This window comes from Gossypium hirsutum, chromosome A05, assembly GCF_007990345.1.
Source record: "Gossypium hirsutum isolate 1008001.06 chromosome A05, Gossypium_hirsutum_v2.1, whole genome shotgun sequence".
NCBI classification, from domain to species: domain Eukaryota; kingdom Viridiplantae; phylum Streptophyta; class Magnoliopsida; order Malvales; family Malvaceae; genus Gossypium; species Gossypium hirsutum.
Window position 1 is genome coordinate 101,765,942 of NC_053428.1, and position 25,574 is coordinate 101,791,515.

General features: G+C 31.6%; 1 protein-coding gene and 1 pseudogene across 1 annotated transcript; both read left to right on the top strand.

Annotated features, from left to right (window-relative positions):
- Positions 1 to 19: 19 nt before the first annotated feature.
- LOC107961104 (amino acid transporter AVT1I-like) lies at positions 20 to 25,203 on the top strand (annotated as a pseudogene).
- On the top strand, positions 1,176 to 2,889 carry LOC121229600 (uncharacterized). The gene is made up of 2 exons (XM_041114296.1): positions 1,176 to 1,431; positions 1,670 to 2,889. The coding sequence occupies exons 1-2, from the start codon at positions 1,247 to 1,249 to the stop codon at positions 2,082 to 2,084; spliced, it is 600 nt and encodes a 199-aa protein (XP_040970230.1). The 5' UTR covers positions 1,176 to 1,246; the 3' UTR covers positions 2,085 to 2,889.
- Positions 25,204 to 25,574: the final 371 nt, after the last annotated feature.

Genomic DNA, 25,574 nt, shown 5'->3' on the forward strand with positions numbered 1-25,574 from the left:
AACAAATTATGGGCTAAACAAGTGTAAGACGAGTTGAGTTTACTAATAAAAGTCCTTTTCAGATTCTATATATATTTTTGTTGGCTCTTTTGAAAACTTGTTGAGTTGGATCGATCAGTCGTAGTGCCGGGGCTTGGAAACCATGTTCTTCCATATATAATTAATTTTTCTTCTTTTTCTCTTCCTTTTATATCTTTTTAATTAAAATTTTACAACTCTTGCAATGGCGACTTATCACCAAAATGGTGGATCTGATCTTAATGCACCCGTGCTTGATGATCAAAGCCGAACCCAATCATTGGATTTAGGATATCACACTGTTGCTAATACCAAAAAAGCTGCCTCTTTTTTCAACACTTGTTTTAATGGACTCAATGCTTTATCAGGTACGGTCCTCCTCAACCAATTATCCTTCTTCTTTTTTTTGGCATTTTCACATACAGATGGTAGACATGAAGTTATTTAAAAGCAATGCCATAGAAAGTCGTGGAATTGTTTTCACTGTTAGGGAAAGCTGGCTAATTGCTTAATTTGGTTCAAGAAAAAAACATGGGAAATTATGAAAGACCCAAGATTTATGTATTGCTGAAGATAAAAGGAATTTAATATAAAAATATTTCGGTACCCAGAATTTGTTGAGCAGGAATCAAACAAGTGGTGTCATTATCTAAATGTAGGGAAACGTGTGAACCATATATTCCTTTATAATTGCTAAGTATGACTTCTATTTCAGTCAAATTTTAAAAATAATCTTCTAGCTAAACTTTGTTTATTTGTTTCAATCAAACATTGATTAGTTTAGATTATTTTATTATTTGACCTATGAATTTAACTTATAAATAGGCTCTTTTATAACCTTAGAAAATCACACCCATTAGAAATTAAAACTCATAACACATTAGAGAATTTTGTGTTTACGTTTTGAGGGTTATTTGTTTTCGGGTTTTTGGGGTTTAGTTTTTATCTTCATCTTTTATACTTTTCGTTCTTTTGCCATTATAGTAAAATTATCTTTGCCCGTGATTTTTTATCCTCTTTGGAAGGGTTTTTCCATGTTAAATTTGTGTGTTCAATTTTTCAATTTTTTCTGCTTTTTTTTTACTTGTTGTTTAATCAAGTCGATCCCAACAAGTGGTATTAGAGCTAGTTCAATTTTAATAGATCAGCCCATTCAGATATTGCAGCAACAAAGTTTAAAATTGAAAAGTTCGATGGTGAGACAAATTTTAATCTGTGACAAGTTCGGATGATGACAATTCTAGTTCAAACCGGTTTGAAAAAGGTTGTTACCGGGAAAAAGCTTGAGAATCTAAATCAAACAAAATGGGAAGAGCTTGATGAAAAGGCCTTATTTGCAATCCAGTTATGCCTTGCGAATACGGTATTGCAGGAGGTATTGATGGAGAAAATCTCATCCGCCTTGTGGAAAAGGTTAGAAACTCTTCATGCGACTAAGTCTCTAACTAACCATTTAGTGTTGAAACAACGTCTATTTACATTTCGCATGAACGAATGTGAGCTTCTTAGAGATCACATCAGTCAATTCATTACTCTTTTAAATGATAAAGAATGTTGAGATTCATATTGATGATGAATATCATGCTATGATACTATTGTGCTATTTACCCTATTCATACAAGTCTTTTAGGGAAACTCTGATTTATGGCAGACACAAACTCTTGTTTGAAGATTTGAAGGGTCATTTGTTGGGTGGAGACAAACTCGACAATGAGTTTGGTTTGGATAACAAGGCAGGTAAGCAAATTTTCGTTTTGATAGCATCAAAGAAACGAGACAAAATGTGTCGCTATTATAAAAAGTTAGGTCACGTCAACACAGATTGTTATAAACTACGAAATAAAAGAGCTGCTGAGAGTAATGAGGAAGATGTAACTTGTGCTAATTTGGCCAATGAAAGTGGTGATGATTTCTTCTTAGTGTCAACAAGTGATAACTCCAAGCTCACGTCCGAGTGGATCCTAGATTCGGGATGTTCTTTCCACATGTGTCCTAATAGAGAATGGTTCTCCACATACAGTTCGGATGAAGGTAGAGTTTGTACGCATAGGAAACGATTCATTTAGTAAGGTAATTGGTATTGGTATTGTTAAAATTAAGATACATGATAGAACGATTAGGACACTCTCAGATGTCAGGTATGTACTTGATTTACGAAAGAATCTCATCTCATTGAGTATTTTAGACTTAAAAGGATGTAGAATCAACATTGAGTCGAGCGACATTAAAGTATCTCATGGAACTCTCGTTTTGTTAAAAGGTAAAAAAACTGGCAGTTTTTATATTCTAGAAGGTTCTACAGTGACCGGTGAAATCGGACGTCCCTCGTCCGTTACAGAGTCGAAGTCAACTCGTTTGGAGTAGAGACAACTTGGTCATAGGAGAGAACAAGGTATGACCATTTCGTTGAAGAGAGGTTCTCTTTTGGATGCAGATTTTGAAAAGTTAGGGCACTGTGTTCGTGCAAATCAAACCCGGGTTACTTTTGATTTGGAAGTGTACAAGTCGAAGGCTAGAAGTCTTCCAGTTTCTAAGCACAGATTCGACTTAGTTAATTCCCTATATAGCTCAAGATAGGCTCGTGACTGGATTTGGCAAAGATGGCGTTGTGGAAATATGAGTCAAGGTGGAGATTTGTTAAGTATGACTCCTATTTCAGTCAAATTTGAGAAATAATCTTCTAGTTAAACTATGTTTATTTGTTTCAATCAAACACTGATTAGTTTAGATTATTTTATTATTATTTGACCTATGAATTTAACTTATAAATACGCTCTTTTACATCATTATAAAATCACACTCATTAGAGATTAGAACTCATAACACATTTAGAGAATTTTGTGTTTACGTTTTGAGGGTTCTTTGTTTTCAGGTTTTCAGGGTTTAGTTTTTATCTCTATCTTTTGTACTCTTCGTTCTTTTACCATTATAGTAAAATTATTTTTACCCATGGTTTTTTATCCTCTTTTGAGGGGTTTTTCCATGTTAAATTTGTGTGTTCAATTTCTTAATTTATTCTGCTATTTTTTTATTTGTTGCTTAATCAGGTAGATCCCAACAATCATAAAGAAAGTAAAAGAAACCTAGGTTTTGTGTCAATCATTGTACACTGATTTCCAATTTTCCATCTAAACATCTTTATCCTTGCTCCTTTTGGCTTTCGCTTCTTTAATCCAAATAACATCCCATACCTTTACGTAGAGGTGTTCATGGGCCGGGCCAGGCCGGGTTCAGGTCGAGCTCAACTAAAAAATCATGCCCATTTATTGGGCTCGGGTCGGGCCGGGCCTAAAAAATGGGCTTAAAATTTTGCCCAAGCCCAACCCGGATAAAAATACTAAAACCCGGGCCCGGCCCAGCCCGCCCATATTAATTTTTTATATTATTTTTAAATATATATAACACATCAAAAATACTAAAAATATCAAAATAAATATTTCGCAACAAATTGAAAATAAATTTTGAAAAATATGTAGACGTAAATAACACTAAGATAAATGCAACTTAAGAAGCAAATGCTTCTAAAATAATAAAAAATTAACAAATGCCTTTAAAATAATAAGAAAATTAACTATAAAATAAATTTTATACAATATCCAAACAATAACAACAAATAATAGCAACATAATAGTAAAATGGTAGCAAAATATGAAAAAAAACAAGAAAATAACATTCAAAAATAAAAAAATATGCAGATTTTTTTTGTCCTTTAGTGAATTCAGGCTGGGCCGGGCCGGGCCCGGGCTAAAAATACCTTACCCAAGGTCCGGCTCATTTTTTAAACGAGCCTTATTTTTTTGTTTAAGCCCATTTTCGGGCCTATATTTTTACCCAAACCCTCTCACATTTCAGGTGGGCCTTCGAGCCGAGCCGAGTAGCCCGGCCCATGCACACCTCTTCCTTTACATATGTGGATTTGCATTTTATATAATATCTCAAAACGCTGCTTTTCAAAAAGAATTAGCTTACTTATAATTTATATTAGTTATTATAATCACTTTTTCTTATATGAAACCTTTGATTTTGGGAATCGAGTTAGTACGGATTTTCAAATAAAGTAAACTTTTTCAAATTCTTTTCTCAATAACTTAGTATTAAAAAATGTTACCCAATGACTAACCACTGAATTGTCCATTACTTATATACTTTCGACAAAAGTATTATAAAGATTCTTATATTATGAGTCAGATTATATTTTAACACTATTTACTCAAAAAACGAGAGAAATAGTCCTTATACATTAGTTAAAAAGTATTTTAATCATTTCTGTTAAAAATTTCATCTATTTATACTGTTAAAACTAACGTGATTGGCGAAACAACCAAATAGTTACACGTGACATGCTATTTATACCTCATACTGACTTATAGAATCAATTTTTAACAATAGTAATTGATGAAATTTTTAACAAAAGGACCCGTTTTCTCTTTGATCTTATGTACATGAATTAATTTACCTATATTTTGAGTATAGGGGCAAAATACAGTCTTACTCATAGTACAAAAGCTTCTATGATACTTTTATCTATACTTTTCACAGCCATGTATGCACGTTTCATTTATTTTTTTTGATAATTATATATATTTCAGTTATTAGTTATTATAAATTCTTTGATGGAATTTGGTCTATTACTAATTTAGTCAGAAAAATAATATAAAAATTAAAATAAAAAATAGATATTTATAAAGATAATAAAGTTTTTGGTTAATTTTTAAATTTAAACCTAAAATTCACTTTAAAAAAGAAGTTACTCGTGACCCTTTACTAATAGTCGTTAAAAATTCTGCTTTCAAAAAATCATAAAAAATTTGTATAAAAAAATAATCATAAAAATTAATATCTTTCATATAGTTGAATTTTTTCACACACCCTAGCAATTCTAATGATAATTAAATAATTCTTAAGTTCTAATACGATGGTAATAATAGTTTGATTACATTGATATAATCTATTAATCAGGTTTTAAATTAGTTGTGAAATTACCAAAAGCTTATTCCTTATATAAAGTAATAAATATTATTTTGAGACTATTTATATCTTTTTATATTTTGATAAATTAAAAAAAAATATATACATAATAAGAATTATGATATTTAAACCTAAGTATCTTGATGTTCACCTTTCAATTTTATCATTTGATTATATTTAATTTTTATATCAATTTTTTTATAAATTTTTTTCACCCATTGTAGAATAAGCTATGATCTAATTAAGTTACTAAAATTTAGTTTTACCCTTTTAGGTGATGTGTATTATGAACTGTGGTGGCTTTTGGTGTTTACGTCTTATATGAATTTTTTTATTTTAATAAAAAAGTAATAATCTAAATAAAATCATACCATATAATATATCTGACAAAATCATTAATTTATTTGAATTTGCAAGGACTAAAGAATAATTTATTCTTTTCCCTAGTTATCCTTTGTTCGGTTCAATTCTCAATCCATACAACAATTCAGTTCAATTTATCAATTTCAAACATTTCATATTATTCAATTATACGCATGAAATAGTTCAATTTCATTATTCAAATGCCCCTAAAGTTTTCCATTTTGTTAAATTTAATCCCTAAAATTGAAATTGCCATAACTTTCAAATTTGAGCTTCAGTTTTGAAACTGATCTCAATTACATCCTTCTATAACCCTCAATCATCTAAAATTACAAAAAATTCACATCAATTTTGAAATTTATACTCTTTAGCCCCTATGTTAAAAAACTAGCAATAAAAATTTACAAACTAGTCATTTTTCACTTTTAAGGTTAAAATCTAACAATTTAGTACCAATTTCTTCAAGCATTCATCAATAGAAAATTTTAGAAATTTTAGCAATTTTGCAAATTGGTACATGGGTTGGCTAAATCAAGCTCCCACAACATCAAAAACATAAAAAATATATATACAAAAAAATGACTAAATTGAACTCACCAATTGAGGGACTAAATCTTGGAACCCTAAGACCGATTCTTTTCTCCTTAACAATGGAGGATTCCATGCATGAAGAGGAAAGGAGAAATTTTATCTCTTTCCTTCCATGTTTTCATAGTTATTTTATTACTTTTTAATATACTTATATTAATATAATTATAATTTTAACATTATTTTAACAAATTTCCAACCAAACCGTCCATTATAATTCTAAAGCTTATTTATCATTTTAGACCTTGGTTTAATAGCTTTATACGTCCTTAAGCCTTTAGCCAATTTAAAATTTATAGTGATAGACTTTTACAATTTAATCCTTGCACCATAATTAACTATCAATTCGACAAAATTAAATGACCAAACTTTAATATGCTTTTATACTAACCTCATAGATATTAAAATTTACGAACTCGAACAATGAAAATGGGATTCCAAAACTTTTGTTTTCGAGACCATTGAAAAACGGGTTATTATATATACATCCATAATAACATAGGTAATTATCATACTCTTAATCATATCCATTAAATTCTAATTACGCTTTTTTTTCTAACATAGTATGCTATGCACATATATTACGACTTTCAAAGAGTTTTGCAAATAGACTAGACATATATTAAAAATCATTATGCCTTCATAAAGTTTCCCATATATTGAAAATCTTCATTTTGGTTTGTCGTTTAGATCAAAAGGAATTCCTACATCATGTTGGATACATAAATAATAACACCAAAATCAAATTACCATGTATTAATAGGAACTTCAATTAAGTTTGATTCGAAATATATATATGCATAAAAGTTACATTTCTTTTTGAATCAAGAGTTGTGTTTTTGGTAATTTGTAAACCTTATACCCGACCCAATCATCGGGTTTGAGTTACAGGATGCCACATTCATTGCTGGAGCAACTACGATCATTTACATTCAATTTATATGATTAGATGATTAAATTCAACTGAAACATTCAGTAAACACTATATAGAATCCTTATTAGGTCTTATACGAGCTTACGAAAGCTCAAATACTAACCTGAGGTTGAATAAAGACCAAATTGTAAGAACTTCAAAACTTTAGGTTGACATCGACTTGAGGGGGTTCCTCATTACGAAGTGACATTGTAACCTCCCAAACCCGACGTAGATGTTATACCAGATCGAGAAGGCTACATTAACCACCGAAATGGCTAAGCTAACTTACGATCCTTTTGAAGACCTTAAATCAACTCATTTTAGAGAAAAATCGTGGCTGTACTTTGAGTTAGTTTAAAAACATTCGTTTATTAGGTCATCTGTACTTAAGATTCATTTTATTGTTGACAGTAGTGTTTTAGAAAAATCGTTTATTTGTCACTTTGCTTTGTAAAAACTCGATGTTAACTAATGCAGCAGAAAAACTATTATTCATGTCATTTTGGAAATCTAGTTTCCTTATCGATTTGTTTTTCAAAAACAGTTTCTTTACAATTTAGTGGAAATTGGAAAAAAAATTCAAATTTTACTTAAGCCAGATATCATGCATTTCTCGATTATTATGCTTAAGCAATCCATGCATGCAAAAATCCTCAAATGAAAAGTTACCAAGTCACAGGTCAAAAATAATTTAAAATTAAAAACCAAAACCAATAGAGACTTATTAATAGTACTTATTTTAAAATAGTCTAATGTCCGAGGTGATGCTTCGTATGTCGGGTCTGGTCTTTGTTTCGAGGTTCACTCGAAAAGATAAACATTATGGGGGGGAGTGAGCTTATGAAGGCTCAATGTAAGTTGAATATTTGTTTAAACAGACATAATATCAAATACAATGAGACATAGAAACATTAACTCAGTGACCAAAATGAACAAAGCAACTCGTCAATCAATGCCACCAATACAAATTCATAGTAAAACATAGCAATTAACAGATTTTTGTATAAGCATGGAATGATGCAAATGATGCAATGAAAAGGTTCCTACTTATCCATCTGCCACATACCACGAGTTCTCTAGAACCCGTCTACCAAACTCCAAAACAGTAAAAGACGAAGCTCGATGTAGATAAACCACTAGTACAGTAATGCATATAAAACTACCGGTAAAAATGCAAACAAGCTGCTAGTAAAAATACGATAAATCGCCCAATCTCCTTAAATCTTCGGTGCAGTGCACTGACAACAATATTGCAGACTTTAAATGCTGCCAGATCTCCATGAAACTCCTCCGTCAACCACAAATACCCACCCTATGCAGATGCAAAATGACATACAATCATTGAGCAATTAATGCTACCAAAATCAATCTCGGTACAATGGCATGCTTAACATGAATATAAATAATTAGTGTCAGTGTATGCCTTGCATATTTTTCATTTAACAGTAACATTAGCACATACTTTCAGTACATATTCAATTTCAAATTTTCATATAGTCAATCAACCTATTTAACAATCTCATTGGTATGTGACATACAATATAATCAAGTCATACGAGTATACTATTGAACAATGTCATAGCATGTCGAACATTACGCATGCAACCATTAACCAATATTCACGATATATTATCATTTCAAAACATGTCACAAGCAGCATTCAATAATCCATAACCATGGCATTCAAACAGACAATCATAAATAGCAATTTCGCATTCATAAAATCCTGATAAGGAGCCTAAACACTCAATCAATATTTTAGGATACGTACCTTCTTAACACCTTTTATTTCTCTTATTAGGCCATTCGGCCATGCCTGTCCAGCAAGAATTCTTTTATCAAATTATGTTCTAAATGATCAAGTTGCAACCAATTATGTAAAGTTAGGACCCACACCTTATTACGCAATTCGCAGCACTAAGTCATAAAACTTTACGCTTACGCACTAATGCCTTAAATGAGTACTGATCCAAAAACAACACTTAAAACATTAATAATACATTTAGGAACAGCCTTGAAACACCCCTAAGGGTTCGGCCAAAGTAGTGACGCATCAAAAAATTTTCAAACTTGAAATGATAAGTGAACTTACACTGTTTTGACCCTAAATGAGAGTGTAGATAAGATTTGACTTCATTGTTGAACCGGGGCATTAAAATCAATACCTAAGACCAAAATATTATTAAAAATCAGAAGGTAAAAATCAATCTAAGGCCCTAGAACAATCGGCCAAAAACAACAAATTTTAAACAGAATAATCCGCATTTCATTTTCTGTTTCTTAGATCTGAATCAACAACCTAAAAGAGATCAACTGCACACTCAATTGAAAAAATTTGAGGTCGTTCTAAACAATGAATAAATGATGGGAATAAGGTATCAAATAGTTCAGCAAAAGAAGGAAAAACGGCAGTGCCAAAAGTGGTGATCAAAAGGCGACACACCACCATAAGTGACAAAAAAAGAGAGCTGATTAGGGCGGCAAAAAAAAGGAATTTTTGGAAACAAAAAGAATGATTTTGGAGGCTAGAAATAGGAATAAATTGGTTGTAAAAACAACAACAAATGGGCAACAAATGGAGAGGAGAAAATAATAAAAAGAAACAAAACAACACCAAACAAGGAGAAGGACGGGGTGACACAAGGACGAGGAAGAAGAAAAATATGAGAGAAAGAAGAGAGGGAGTGGGATGGCTAGGGAAGAAGAGAAAAGAAGAAAGAGAATTACAAACTGAAAATTTGAACTACTTGTCGTTGATTCCCGTCTTTCCTTTCTATCTTGATGTTCTCGTTTCGTGTTTAGATACGAATAATAATTTGACAATGTATAATATCAATTTCCAGCTCAAATCATAATAAATTGCAAAGTCACGCATATTTTACATTTTATTTAATTTAGTCCCTAAAACCAAAACAAGAATAACTTTCAATCTAGACCTTCGGATTAAAATTCGATTTCACATTTATTCATTAGAGATCTCCTAATTTTTATTCATACAAATATTTCATTATAGTTTGCATTTTATTAAATTTGATCATTAAGGTACAAAACTATCAATTAAGTTTTACAATTTAGTCCTTTTTTTGTTAAACTAAGCTTAATTCCTAGCAATTTAGCACTTAAATCTTTTAGAAATTAATAATGACAACTTTTAAAAATTTTAAAAGTTTTGCAAATTGGTACATGGGCTAGCTAAATCAACTCTCACAATTTCAAAAATATAAAAAATACAAGAAAATGACTTGAATTACTAACCTTATTATTTAACCTAATATTAGAATGAAAAATTGAAGTTTTCTTTGTTCTACTATGGAGGATGGTTTTAGTGTAGAAGATGAAGAGAATTTCTCTTTCTTTCCACCAAATTGTTTTATACTTTAATTAAGTTTTAATTAATTATATTTTATTTTTAACTAATATATATCTTAATTAATTCACTAACATCATTACCATCCACTATCTATACAAAATATATGGTTTAATTTTCATTTTAGACCTTTTATTAATTGTTATTTAAGTCTTCAAATTTTTTTCTAATTAAAAATCTATAGTGATTGAATTTTTACAATTTAGTCCTTAAACCTTAATTAATCACTAATTCAACTCAATTATTTATTCAAAATTCAATTCATCAATACAATAGCTCCATAAATATCTTTATATCTCTATTTAATATTTACAGACTCAGTTTACAAAAATGGGGTCCTGAAATTGGATTTTGCAACACCACTGAAAATCGAGTCGTTACATAATCTTTCTAATAGAGTCCTACTTTATTATAGAAGTGACACTTTTCTACTATTCAGTCATTTTTCTCATCATTAAATAAATTGACAAGTGTATTTATCTTTTAAACTTGTTGGTTTTTACCTTAAGTTCCATGCCAGCTCTTAGACCCACAAGGTTGATGAAATGACTTTTTTTATTCTTTAATCCTACTTCCTCCTAAGCAAGCTAACCAGCCAATTCATTATCATTCCACTTATCTTTAATACTATTGTAGATAGTTTGAAATGACCCATAATTTGAAGGCGATGAATTCAAAATGAACTGCACTAAAAAATAATCATTCGCAAGGTCTTTAATTGTACTACAATATTTGTCATTTCAATGATATGTTTTTGCATTTCATTCAAACGATCAAACTTCATAATTAGACATACTAATTTTAGTTCAAACCACAAAACTCAAACCGATCAAGCCAACTCAAACTCGACCCGATTCGATTTGGCCATGGAAAGTCAAAAACCCAAACATAAATTAACTTGACCTTGAAATTGATCCGAACTCGAAATGACCTAAACAAATAACTCAAAGTGACCCGAACTTAAATAACGTATATTTTTAAAGAATAATAATAGGGTAACACCCCACACCCGGCCTAGATGTTATGCTCGAATCTTGAAAAATTAAGCAAATTCATTTTAAAACTCTAAATTTTAAACTAGAAATATATGTGTTTTGAAAATATTAACTTTGGCAAATCTCTTATAGTTTTTCAGAAAAATACGTGTTGAACTTATTTATTTAACAGAAAAAACACTTATTTGGTTTTTTAGTTTTGCAGGGAAAATTTCAAAGTTGTTAATTTGTAAACCGTGATTTCAAAATGAGAAAATGTATAATTTGCAAATTATTGAAAACAAAATCTAGCAAAAAATTCAAAAATGAAAAATGAAGTCCAAAACATTTATACAGTCTAAAAAGTCCAGAATTAAGTTTAAAATTATAAACCATCTTTTTATTCAGCCAAAATCCAATTTGAGCTCCCGTACACCGCTCAATCCTAAGTTTACTGATTACTTGAGGAGATAAATTATTGGATGAGCTAACAAAGCTCAGTGTGTAACTCAACCTAAATACTAAACATAAAATGGATAATCATACAAATATCAGTAACCGAACAGACATAAATGGCAAGGCATATCATCTGATGCATCATAGCAACAAATTAGAATCAGATGGCGTGACATTTTATGCAATGCAACACTTTATACATATCAGAAAAATATCCTACCCCTATCCACTACACACCATCTCTGTCCCACCCAACACACCAAATAGGGTAATTAATACCCATCCAACCCTATACAACAATTAGTGATTGTATGTCACTGTACAGAAATATGCAGTCAAATTGCCAGATTTAGTGTGGAAAACTGCCAGAATTAGAAATATGAATTGTTTAGCTACTAGATACAGAAATATGTAGAACGTGTCTACCAAAACTTTCTCCGTCACATATCATAACTCACCGCAATGCACACGCAACAACAACTTACCCAGATATGCAGATGCACACAGATCAAACATGCTTACATATCCAAAACATGTTAATTATATACTCATAATTTCAGGTCAGATACAAAATTTATACAACCAGCATGATTTCAAAACTTACACATACAATAACAGAACCACAAATTTCATTTATCAGAATTATGCACATCACTTAATAGACCCTAAAAATTAGCTGACCTTGAAAGCTTTTCAAAACATGACCCTAACCTAATTTACTCAAAATAGGCCCACATGCTTGTGTGGCCTACGGCCTACTTGGTGATATGGATGAAAGCAAAAATTGGATCATAAGGTTGTCCAAGTTGCGAATTTGACTTAGGGCTTTGGATGTTCGGAAAGAAACTTAGATTTTTACACAATCTGAAACGAAAATGAATCCAAGTCAGATAAAAAAAAAGAAAGCAATTACAATAAATAGCTAAGATGAATAAAATAGAACAATAAAATCAAAGATTAGAACGTTAAAGAAGAATAAAGAAGGTAGATGAAAAAGATGAAACGTAGCGTGTAGAGGTCCTAAGGAGACTTGGAAACAAGAAGAATCCACAACCCCCTTTAAGTGGATCTAATTTCCCCTCCAAGAAAGAAAACTTGACAAAAAAGTTTGAAGATGATCTCCATAATCTGAAAACATTGTTAAAACTCCTCCAAAAGAAAAATCTAGAAAAATTCTTAAATAGAAAACTCAAAGAGAATTTTATAAACACAAAATAAATAATCAATGAATTGATTTTCTGTGTACAATGCAAAGACTTTTATATAGGCTAGCTAAATAAATTTAAATAAAACTCTTAAGTATATCATAATTCTAATTAACCAAAACAAGATATAGTTTTAAATTAAATTTTATTGATATAAAACTCCTAAATAACTTAAAATACTTAATAATTATAAAAAAATTAGAATAATAAAATAATAAACTAATAAGAACTGATAAATACAATATTGGGCTCATATATAATAAAAATTAAGCCTAAAACCTGAACCCAATATGACTTAAACTCGAATTAAAAACTAAATATAGAGCAAAACCCTCCACGCCTCCTCAAAACCCTAAGAAACCCTTACATACTAGAATCACCACACCAACTTTCTTCCCAAACAGACAACAAGAAAACCAAACAGACTTGCTACAAGACATACTTTTCATAGAAGTTGATGTAATCAAATTTTTAATAATTTATATAATTAAGTAGTATTTTTATAATTACATAAAAGAATTACGAATATTATAATATTTTATATAATTATATTAAATATGATCAAATTTGTAATAATTTATATAATTAAATAAAGTTTTGTATGGTTGAAGATGATGAAAAGCTTATTTTAGAAAACTCATCCTATAACTCCTCTCTAGTTTATTAATGGAATACAAGTATGCCAAATCGTATAATATTTGTTGACTCGGTAGGCAATTTTTTTTCTCAAATTAAGGTTTGATGAACTCAAATTATATACTTTAACAATCAATACTATTTAAAAAATAATAATTATAATATATATAAAAGTATAATTATTTTAAATTAAAGTTAATAAAATAAAAATATTTTACAAGCGGATATGAAAAATTAGATTTTTTTATCTCAAATTAGGGTTGATTAACCCAAATTAGAGTATGGATTGTATGAAATTGTGATTTTATGTCATCTCTATTCTTTTTAAATAAGAAAATGACAAATAAGATTTTTTTCCTAATTTTTAACTTTTTTAGGAGGAAAAATTTGATTTGTTATTCTCCTATTAAAAAGAGATAGAGTTGACGTTGAATTATAATTTCGTATAACCATTTCTCCATGATATTATCTTACATCACTTGTATTTTTTTAATGATATCATCTTAGATCATTTGTATTTTTTTAATTCACAGATATAGAATAATAATCTAAAAATCAATTATTTAATTGACAACTAAATTACTGAATTGACTCATAAAATTAGAGGAAAATATTTATAAATTGAAGACAGCTGCTTGACTTGATCCTATCCTTGAACAAATGTTATTGTACTCCATCCAAAATTATTTGGTCCACCTACGAGATACGAATGGCATATATATATACACACATTTTTTTTAATATTTAAGTTCAATTAAATTTTAATAGCTTACCGCTTGGTATTCGAGTTTAATGTTTTTGTAATGTAATATTTATATTTTTTTTATCTAATGTGATATTTATATTTAATAAAAGTTATATATTTTGGGCATTCTTTAAAAAATAATTACTGTAATGGATCGAAAATAATAAAACGTGTTGACGTGAACGTGTTTTTAGAGAAAAACGTAGAAATGCATGCTGACGGGGATGCGCTTTTGCTAACACGGACACGATTTTGCCCATGCTCGGTCAAAATTTTCAAAAAATATTTTTTAAATATTATAAAAATAAACCAATTTGTTTGAAAATTTATGAGAATAAACCTTTATAAAGACTCTAAGTGGCGGCGCCATTTTTATTTTTATTTTTTGGTGCCACCAATTAATATAAAAATAAAACTTACAAAATAGATCTTTAGATAGACCTAAAGTCTCATTTCCCTTATTTTCTTAAGCAACGTGAGATGTGAGATATGTGTATATATAGATTTATGACTAGGTTTGCAACTTGTTCTTAGATAATGTGAGATTTCTTCTTATTTTAACTAACAACATAAGATTAAAGGCTACATTTTATTTTATAATTTTTTACAAAACAATTTCTATTTTTTTATATTTTGTTAACATTTTCTCATATTATAAAATTATCTTTTCATATCTTTAATCTTGTTGCATTTTAGAATTGTTAGCATATACAAAAGGACCATTAAAAAAAAGAACAAATTGCACATATGAAACTTGTACATGCAGTAATCTTCTATTCAATTTTAAATGTTTGAAGTTAATATCCATGCAATTCTAATTTTTAAAATACTTTTCCATTATTTCAATTTAGAAGTTATACATTTAATTTTTTTATTATTTATTTTATTTTATGTTATGAATGTTTGATTAAAAAATAAATGGTGAGTATTTGGTACTCAAATAGTATCTTTTTTTTTGTAATTTTAAAAAATTGATATCTCTTTTTTTAAATATTTATTTCTTTTAATATTTACTATACTCATTAATTTTTAATCCTAATTTAAATTTAATTTTCATCACCTAATAAATGCTGATAAATTTATTTTAGATGTATTCTGACTAGATAGATAATCTATTTAAACATAGTGTAACACCCTAAACTCGGCCCAGGAGTTTAGACCGAATCACAGATGTCACATTGATCACCAAAGTGATCGTAGGTAAATTTTTACAAAACAACTGATACGTCAAATCGTGATATTTAATCATTTAATAACCTGTCAGAAAAATTACAGTTAATATCGTATATATATAAGAGAAATAAAACTTAAAATAAAATGAATAAAACTTAAATCGGAATTTGTACCACAGTTATATAAAACTTTACATTTCGATACTGAATGACAAATAGATCTGAAAATATAACTTATACTGAACTTTCACCAAGACTATTTAGTCCTCCATACACCGAGTCCAACGTTAAAATTCTGAGAAGATACCTAAAAAGGAAACACTAAGAGGGGGTGAGCTACGCGAGCTCGGTGTGAGTTCGAATCAAGAAAAAGAACAAAATTACAGTATTCAAATCAGAAGCGCAACAAAATTTCAACCACACACAGAGTCAGAGAGTATGCTTAGAACTAACGTCCCAACCAAACGTAACAACCAAAGCACACCAAATTCACATAGAAAACTCTACACGAGTGATAAGCAGACAACTAATCTTACAGACAGAACTCATAGACAGATGCAAATGAAATGTAGTCAGATGATAAAACCCACCCATCCAGCCAACACACCTCCCTGTCCCCCGATCACACCCCAAAAGAGCTGTTAAAGCTTACCCAACCAATCACACCAATTAGGACCTCGAAAGGCCTATCCAACCCTACACACCACATATGTAGACTAAGCCACTCAGATAATAATACGCAACAGAGCTGGCGTATGTGCTGTACAGTGCAATGCGGTAATCCGCTGTACAGTATTATTGTAGTTATATTGTCAGATCAGATAACAGCACGCAGCAAAGCTGATGCACATGTAGTACAGTGCAGTAAATCACCGTACGAAAATGATGCAGTAAAACTGTCAGATCAGATCAAAATTAGACTCCTTTCTCTTCACAAACCCACCCAAAATCCTTTATTTTATAGAAGTATATGCATGCACACAGATTCAAAGAACAGAGACACTTAGACAGACAGTTAGACAAAACAAATATGCAACACACCCCATAGACTAGATTCAGAATCTTACATCACACACACAATCATCACAGATATTGAGTCTTAAGCACCCTCACTAGACTTAGCTAAGGGTCAGAGCACACACAAATACATTTTCGGATCAGAAATGCACTTGGAACCAATATAAATGCCTAAGGACCACATGCCTATGTGCTCTGGCTGTGTGGAAATGCCTAGGCTGTGTGAGAGATCAAAACCCCATGTAAAAAGGGGGCACACTCTCTTGTGGCAGAGGCACACGCCCGTGTGAAGAGAGGTACACGGCTGTGTGACTAAAGCACACACCGGTGTGGACCAGGGATGGAAATAGACTGTGTAACTCTCTGTCCATTTGCATTAAATTTGAGTACAGGGCTGACACGGCCGTGTGAGGGTTTCAAAGGCCTATAGGCCCACCAGACATGGTCGTGTGTCCACAACACACGCCTGTGTGGAATCCCTAAATCCTCAAATCAGCCACACAACCGTGTGGCCAGGTCGTGTGGCACCAAATCACTTAAACCCTAATTCTCAAACACGTACAACCGTGTGCCTAAGGGACACAACCGTGTGAAAATAGACAAAATCCCCAAATCGGCCACACAGCCTTATGGCTCCAAAACCTTTCCAGAAGCCCAAATTCTTAATTCGATACAACCGTATGAACAGGCACACGCCTGTGTGGCCGCCCTAGGCAGTCATGAAACTACTTCAAAGTAGGCCAAAAACCTCATTTTCGTAGTCAAAACAGTCCCCAACCTTTACAACATTGAAAGTACATCGGAATACGCAATATTCCCTATATTTCTTCAACAATTAATCCCCCAAATCAATGAGTTAAAGCGCACTCAAGAAATATCGAAACCACAATTTGCAATGCAAAATAGTTAAGGTTCGAATCTCACACCTGTTCGCAATCGGAGATGGCCAAACACTGACTCGACGAAACTGAAGCGAAGCTCTTCAAAAACTCCTACACGACTACTTTTCAAAAAGAAGGAAGAAAAATCAAAAAAAGGAAAACCCCCAAAAATGAAAACAAAAAGAACACGTCCAAAGAAAGAAAAAAAGTTAAAAAAAGAGAGTAAAATCAATAAAATTAAATAAACAAATAAAATATATATACAAAATAACAAATAAAAAATATGCTAGTTAAAACGTACATCCAAAGACTCGAACCTAAAACCCAAAGGTTCACAAACACTCTCTCAACCACCAAACTCGCAGGCGCATTCTAATATTTAAATGCGTCACTAAACTCAACAGCACCACCAATTCACTAACCCTAACCACAAAATCCAAAACTTCTAGCCCCAAAATTCAGGGTGTTACACATAGTATATAATTATATTAAATAAGTTTTTTGTAGAAATATATAATATACATAAAATATAATAATTATTTTTCATATTTTTATATTTAGATTAAATTACACTAGTAGTCACTTAACTATGGTTTTTTGGCTATCGAATTATAAAAAACTTACAAAATGATCACTCGATTATTAGTAATTTTTTAAATATTTTAGTATACTCATTTTATATTTTATAATTTTTTTACTTATAGAGTTTAAAAATTTTATTTATAATGTAACAAATATTAACTTTTTGTAAAAAAAAAAATTAAGCTCTATAAGTAAAAAAAAATATAAAATATAGTGTAGCCTTTAATCTTATGTTGTTAGTTAAAAGAGGAAGAAATCCCACATTGTCTAGGAACAAGCTACAAATCTATTCATGAGTCTATATATAACACATCTCACATCCCACATTATTTAAGAAAATAAGGGAAATGAGACTTTATGTCTATATAAAGATCTGTTTTGTAAATTTTATTTTCATATTAATTGGTGGCATCAGAAAATAAAATAAAAATGGTGTTGCCATTTTGGGTCTTTATAAGGGCTTATTCTCATAAATTTGGACACGTTTTTGTTGACACATCAGTATGTTTTAGTGTTTTCGGTCCATTCCATCAATTATTTTTTGGAGTGACATAGTTTCGTAAATAATTTAGGAAATAGGCCTTTTCTTGAACAATGTCCTATATTTTGATATCCAACAAAAAATCACAATGTATTTAACAAATTAAATAAAATCACAGTTAAAATTAAATTTATTCTATTAATAAAATCATGAAAATTCAAACATAATAATATTATTAATTAATTTTATTGAATTCTACCTAAACATTGAATTAAACCCTAAAATATTAATAACCTGACATTTGATATCAAAATGTATATTTCTTTTCCAATATGACATCATACTAAGCAAAAAAAAAAAAAACAAGTGTCTCATAAAAAATGTTAAATTCAATTAAAATAAAATATTATTATCCTAATTAAATATCATTATTAGATGAATATTTCAATCTGTTAACTATTAAGATTAATAAGTAAAAGAATAATCAAAATACAAATTTAGATACCTAACAGGAAACTTTTTATTAGAATTAAGTGACCCGAATCCTTATTTAAATAAAATACAGTGGTAAAATAAAATAAAAGAAGAATTCATATAGAATTACACTTATTTTATTTTATTTTATTTTAGAATAAGGTTTTTTAAACCTTATTAAATTTCATATATTTGATGTTTATTAGAATAAGGTGTCACAGTCTTACTAGAATATGACTTTACGAGCCAATAAATAGATATAGTCTATTCCTCTTATAATTAATTCGAATTCGACATAGTAAATTTTTTTCTCCTCTGCCCGTGGTTTTTTTCCCGAAAGGGTTTCCACGTAAAAATCTGTGTGTTCTTTATTTTATTTTTATTTTATTTTTTTCACAAATTGATATCAGAGCTTCTGGGTTATTCATCTCGATCACGGTAATGGCATCTTTGAAGTATGAAATTCCGCTGTTGGATCGCAACACCAGATTTGCGATGTGGCAGATTAAGATGCAAGCAGTTCTTGCGCAAATGGATCTGGAGGATGCCCTGCTAGGGATAGATAAGATGCCTTCGACATTAACAGATGAAGAGAAGAAACGTAAGGATCGAAAGGCGTTAACACAATTACATCTGCATTTGTCCAACGAAATTCTGCATGATGTAATGAAAGAGAAGAGTGTTGCTACATTATGAAAGAGGCTAGAACAAATATGTATGTCGAAAACTCTAACAAGCAAGTTGCATATGAAACAGCGTCTTTATGCTCATCGTTTGGAGGAAGGTGCGTCTGTAGACGAACACTTAACAGTGTTTAAAGAAATTCTCTCAAACTTGGAGGCCATGGAGGTTCAGTATGATAAGGAAGATCTAGGGTTGATTCTACTTTGTTCATTGCCCCTGTCTTATTGAACCTTTAGAGACACGATTTTATATAGCCGCGAGTCTCTCACAGTTGCTGAGGTTTATGATTCTTTAACCTCGTATTATAAGATAAAGTATCTTGTGGTTACACCCGACTCTCAAGGAGAGGGTCTTATTGTTCGTGGGAGACAAGATCGGAATGCTGATGATAATCGTGGTAGGACACAGGAATGGAATCCTCGTGGTAAATCTAATGGTAGATCAAAGTCTTCAAACAGAGGTAAAACTTGTAACTTCTGCAAGAAGAAAGGGCACATTAAATTTGAGTGCTATAAGCTACAGAACAAGATTAAAAGGGAGACTGCAAATCAAAAGGGAAAACAACTAGAAAATTTTGGTGAAGCTGATGTTATAGAAGACTACAGCGATGGTGAACTTCTAGTCGCTTCTATTAATGATTCTAAAGTAAGCGAGGAGTGGATACTTGATTCAGGCTGTACCTTCCACATGAGTCCTAATCGGGATTGGTTTACAACTTACGAAACAGTGTCTGAAGGTGTTGTTTTGATGGGAAATAATGCTTCATGTAAAATTGCAGGTGTTGGAACAATTAAAGTTAAGATGTTTGATAGAGTTACCAGAAAACTAGTGATGTATGACATGTTCCAAAATTGAAAATAAATTTAATTTCATTGAGTAATCTTGATTCAAAAGGGTACAGATACACAGCAGAAAGTGGGGTTTTAAAGATTTCCAAAGGTTCCCTTGTTGTGATGAAAGGACAATATGTTTTGCAGGCTTCTACTGTTACTGGTGATGCAGCTATCGTTTCTTTTTCCTTGTCAGATGATGATATTACTAAACTTTAGCATATGCGCCTAGGGCATATGAGTGAGAATGGCATGGCAGAATTGAGCGAAAGAGGACTTCTTGATGGGAAAGGAATTTGCAAACTGAATTTCTGTGAGCATTGTGTTTTTGGGAAGCAAAAAAGAGTTCGAGTCACCAGAGGAATCCATAACACGAAGGGAATGTTGGAGTATATTCATTCTGATCTGTGGGGGCCATCCAGAGTGCCTTCGAGAGGTGGAGCTAATTATATGCTAACCTTTATTGATGATTTTTCCAAAAAAGTTTGGGCGTTCTTCTTGAAGCAGAAAAGTGATATGTTTTCTGCATTTAAGTTTTGGAAAATTATAATTGAAAAAGTAGACTGGAAAATAAATAAAATACCTCCGTACAAACAATGGCTTAGAGTTCTATTCTAATGAGTTTAATAGATTGTGCAAGTCAGAAGGGATCGTGAGACACTTAATAGTTTACCATACTCCACAGCAAAATGGCGTTGTAGAACGAATGAACAGAACGATAATGGAGAAGGTTCGATGTATGTTGTCAAATGCCAACTTATGAAATTCGTTTTGGGCCGAAACAGCCTCTATTGCATATTTTTTAATCAACCGACCCCCATCCATTGACATTGAGAAAAAGACTCCACAAGAGGTATGGTCTGGTAATCCTGCTAATTATTCTGATTTAAAAATCTTTGGGTGTTTTGAGTATGCTTATGTTGATAATGGAAAATTGGAACCGAGATCCATTAAATGTGTTTTTCTTGGTTATAAAGCTGGTGTAAAAGGATATAAGTTATGGTGTCCTAAAATAGAAAAGTTGTGATTAGCAGAGATGTTGTTTTTGATGAAACTGCTATGCTATCTAACTTATCTCTTAAAGAATCTTCCAATAAATAAAATAAAAAACAAGTGGATCATCAGATTAATACAGAGTCGACTCCTCAAGCCAGTACAAAAATTGAGAATAGAGTTGCTTCTTTACCGCAATACTCTATCGCCAAAAATAGAACTAGGAGAGAAATTAAACCTCCAAAGAAGTATGCCGAGGCTGATCTAGTTGCTTATGCTTTAAATGTGGCTGAAGATATAGATGCGAATCAAGAACCATCTAATTATTCTGAGGCGATTAGTTGTGAAGACTCAGAAAAGTGGATGTTTGCTATGCAAGAGGAGATGGAATCACTCCACAAAAACAGAACATGAGATCTTGTAAAACTTCCTAAAGGTAAAAAGACTGTTTGCTATAAATGGGTGTTTAAAAAGAAAGAAGGGACTCCAAGAGTTGAAGAACCCAGATATAAAGCAAGGCTTGTTGCAAAGGGTTACAATCAAATTCCAAGAGTGGACTTCACAGATGTGTTCTCCCCAGTTGTTAAGCATAGTTCGATTTGAGCTTTGCTTGGTATTGTGGCCATGCATGACTTGGAGCTTGAGCAGTTAGATGTAAAAACTGCATTTTTGCAAGGAGAACTTAAGGAGGATATTTATATACAACAACCAGAGGGTTTTACAGTCTCAGAAAAAGAAGACTATATTTGCTTGCTGAAAAAGTCCTTTAAGGTTTGAAACAGTCACCAAGACAGTGGTACAAGAGGTTTGATTCCTTTATGACTTCTCATAATTTCAAAAGAAGCAGTTTTGACAGTTGTGTTTACTTTAAGAAAAACAGTGATGGTTCTTTTGTGTATCTACTTCTTTATGTTGATGACATGTTGATAGCAACAAAAGATAAATGAGAGATAAGAAAGGTCAAAACCCAACTAAGTGAAGAATTTGAGATGAAAGATTTAGGACCAGCAAAGAAGATACTTGGTATGCAGATCCTCAAAGATAGAAAAGCAAGTAAATTGTACCTAAGTTAGAAGTGGTACACTGAGAAAGTTCTTTGCAGGTTCAATATGCAGAGTGCTAAGCCTGTTAGTACTCCTTTAGCAACCCATTTCAGACTTTAATCGGCTTTGTCTCCACAATCAGATGATGAGATTGAGTACATGTTACATGTTCCATACTCTAGTGCAGTGGGATCTCTCATGTATGCTATGGTTTGTTCACGTCCAGATTTATCATATGCAGTTAGTGCTGTTAGCAGATATATGGTGAATCTCGGTAAAGAATATTGGAAAGCAGTTCAGTGGATTTTAAGATATTTACGAGGAACTACTGATGTTTGCTTATAGTTTAGAAGAACTAGAGATGGAGTAATTGAGTATGTTGATCCCGATTTTTCTGGAGACCTTGATAGAAGAAGATCTTTCACAAGTAATGTCTTTACAATCGGAGGTTGTGCAATTAGTTGGAAAGCCACTTTGCAAACTACAGTCGCTTTATCTACCACTAAAGCTGAGTATATGGCGATTGCTGAGGCTTGTAAAGAAGCTATTTGGTTGAAGGGACTCTTTAGTGAATTCAATGATGACCTTCAAATCAGCACAGTATTTTGTGACAGTCAGAGTGCCATCTTTCTTACAAAAGATCAAATGTTTCATGAGAGAACAAAACACATTGATGTTCGGTATCATTTTGTTCGTGATATTATTGCTCGTGGTGATATTGTTGTGAGCATAATTAATACTCATGAAAATCCTGCAGATATGATGACTAAGTCACTTACTATAACCAAGTTTGAGCATTGCTTAGACTTGATTGGTGTTCATTGTTGAAGTTAAACCCTTAAGGGGTTTTATGGAAGAGGTGGAGAACTTGTTCGTTGAGAGTTCGCGATGAAGAACTTGTTTATTGAGAATTCGTGTCAAGGTGGAGATTGTTAGAATTAAGTGACCCGAATCCTTATTTAAATAAAATACAGTAGTAAAATAAAATAAAAGAAGAATCCGTATAGAATTACACTTCTTTTATTTTATTTTAGAATAATATTTTTTAAACCTTATTAAATTCTATATATTTGATATTTATTAGAATAAGGTGTTTCAGTCTTACTAGAATGTGGCTTTACTAGCCTATAAATAGATATAGTCTATTCCTGTTGTAATTAATTCGAATTCGACATAGTGAATTTTTTTCTCTTCTACCCGTGATTTTTTTCTCGAAAAGATTTTCATATAAAAATCTGTATGTTCTTTATTTTATTTTCTTTTCACACTTTTCTTTTAACTTGAAAGTAGTACATTGGAATTCAATCAGAAGGTTTTCCATATAAAACAAATTGAGAATGGGAATCTACCCATACCACAATCTGTCTGACAAAAGAGTCACTTGCAGAGCACAATGTTCGAAGTTTTTGTTTCCTGTGATTTTGTAGCTGTAATACTTTATTCCTATTTGAATATTTACAAAATCTTTTATTTAATTTTATGAATAATTTTTTGAGAAACAAACAAGTATTTGCAGAAAACAAAACTTCGGTGCTTTGACAGTTCTATGTTATGATTTCTTTTTTTCTTGTAACTAATTTTTTAGGAGTTGGGATATTATCAACCCCATATGCACTAGCATCAGGAGGATGGTTAAGCTTGATTCTTCTTTTCGCCATTGCCACTGCTGCATTCTTCTCTGGCTTATTAATCCAAAGATGCATGGATTCAGATTCGAATATCCGAACTTATCCCGACATCGGCAAGCTTGCATTCGGGAAGAAAGGAAGATTGATAGTCTCCATTTTCATGTACATCGAGCTTTACTTAGTTGCTACAGGATTCTTGATTTTAGAAGGAGATAATCTTCAAAAGTTGTTCCCGAACATGAAGTTGGTGAAGGACTAACAATTGGTGGGAAACGAGACTTTATCATACTAGTAAGCCTCATAATATTGCCTACAGTTTGGTTAGATAACTTGAGCCTTCTTTCATATGTGTCAGCCAGTGGGATATTAGCTTCTGGAATCATACTTGGTTCCATTATATGGACTGGTGCGTTTGAAGGGATTGGGTTTCAACAAAAGGGAACATTGGTCAATTGGGATGGAATGTTGACTGCTATCAGCTTATATGCTTTCTGCTATTGTGCACATCCAGTTTTCCCTACACTCTACACTTCTATGAAGAAAAAACATCAGTTCTCCAATGTCAGTATTTCTTCTAGATAGTAATTTCAATTGGATGTTATTTTTTATCGAAAAACATGTAATGGGGTAATCTTTTTTTCAGGTGCTGGTTGTATGCTTTATCTTGTGTAACCATCACGTATGCATTAACGGTAACCTTCGAGTACTTAATGTTCGGACCACAAACTCAATCACTGACAACATTGAATCTTCCAGCAAGTAAGATCAGTTCAAAAGTCGCCATCTACACGACCCTGGTGAACCCCATAACCAAATACGCATTGATGGTTACTCCAATCGTTAATGCCATTAAAACCCGATTTCCATGCTATTACAACCCGGGATTCCTCAGCATCTTCATCGGCACCAACTTGTTGATCAGCGCCGTTCTTGTGGCACTGGCGATTCCGTTCTTTGGTTCACTGATGTCCCTGGTGGGAGCACTTTTAAGTATCACTGCTTCTGTAATACTTCCATGCTTATGCTACTTGAAGATTTCAGGTATTTGTCGAAGATTCAATGACCAATTGGTGGGTATATGCCTTATAATTATAGTGGGTGTTTGGCTGGTTATTTTTGGCACTTACGCATCTGTTCTAGATATCACAGGCAATTTATAAATGTCAATGACTTAAACCCGAACTTTAGTTTGATTAATTTATGCATTTACTTCTATGAATTTGCATTTAGAAGGTTTAAATTTTAAATATTGACATCAACTCATTCTCATTTTCTCAAATCTGCAGCCTCCTAACCAAAAAATAATGATAATAATAAATAATTGTCAATCCATCGGCACTTGCACATCTGTTCTAGATATCATAGGCAATTTTATAAATGCCAATGAATTAAACCTCGGGGCGCGTTTTTTCCCTCACGTTTTTCAACCTTAACCCTAACATGTGCATTTCAGAATTTGGGAATATCGGAGTGTACATGCTAAAACCAATATTTTTACCCAAAAACGCTTCTAACAAGTGTTTTCTAAAAAATTATTCAAATTTTTCAAAAAA

What these genes read in the sequence shown, in the direction of transcription:
- LOC121229600 (XM_041114296.1), top strand. Translation starts at nt 1,247, where the DNA reads ATGATGACAATTCTAGTTCAAACCGGTTTGAAAAAGGTTGTTACCGGG. An exon ending in TCATCCGCCTTGTGGAAAAG is followed by an intron (nt 1,432 to 1,669) that starts GTTAGAAACTCT and finishes GATTTATGGCAG; the next exon opens with ACACAAACTCTTGTTTGAAG.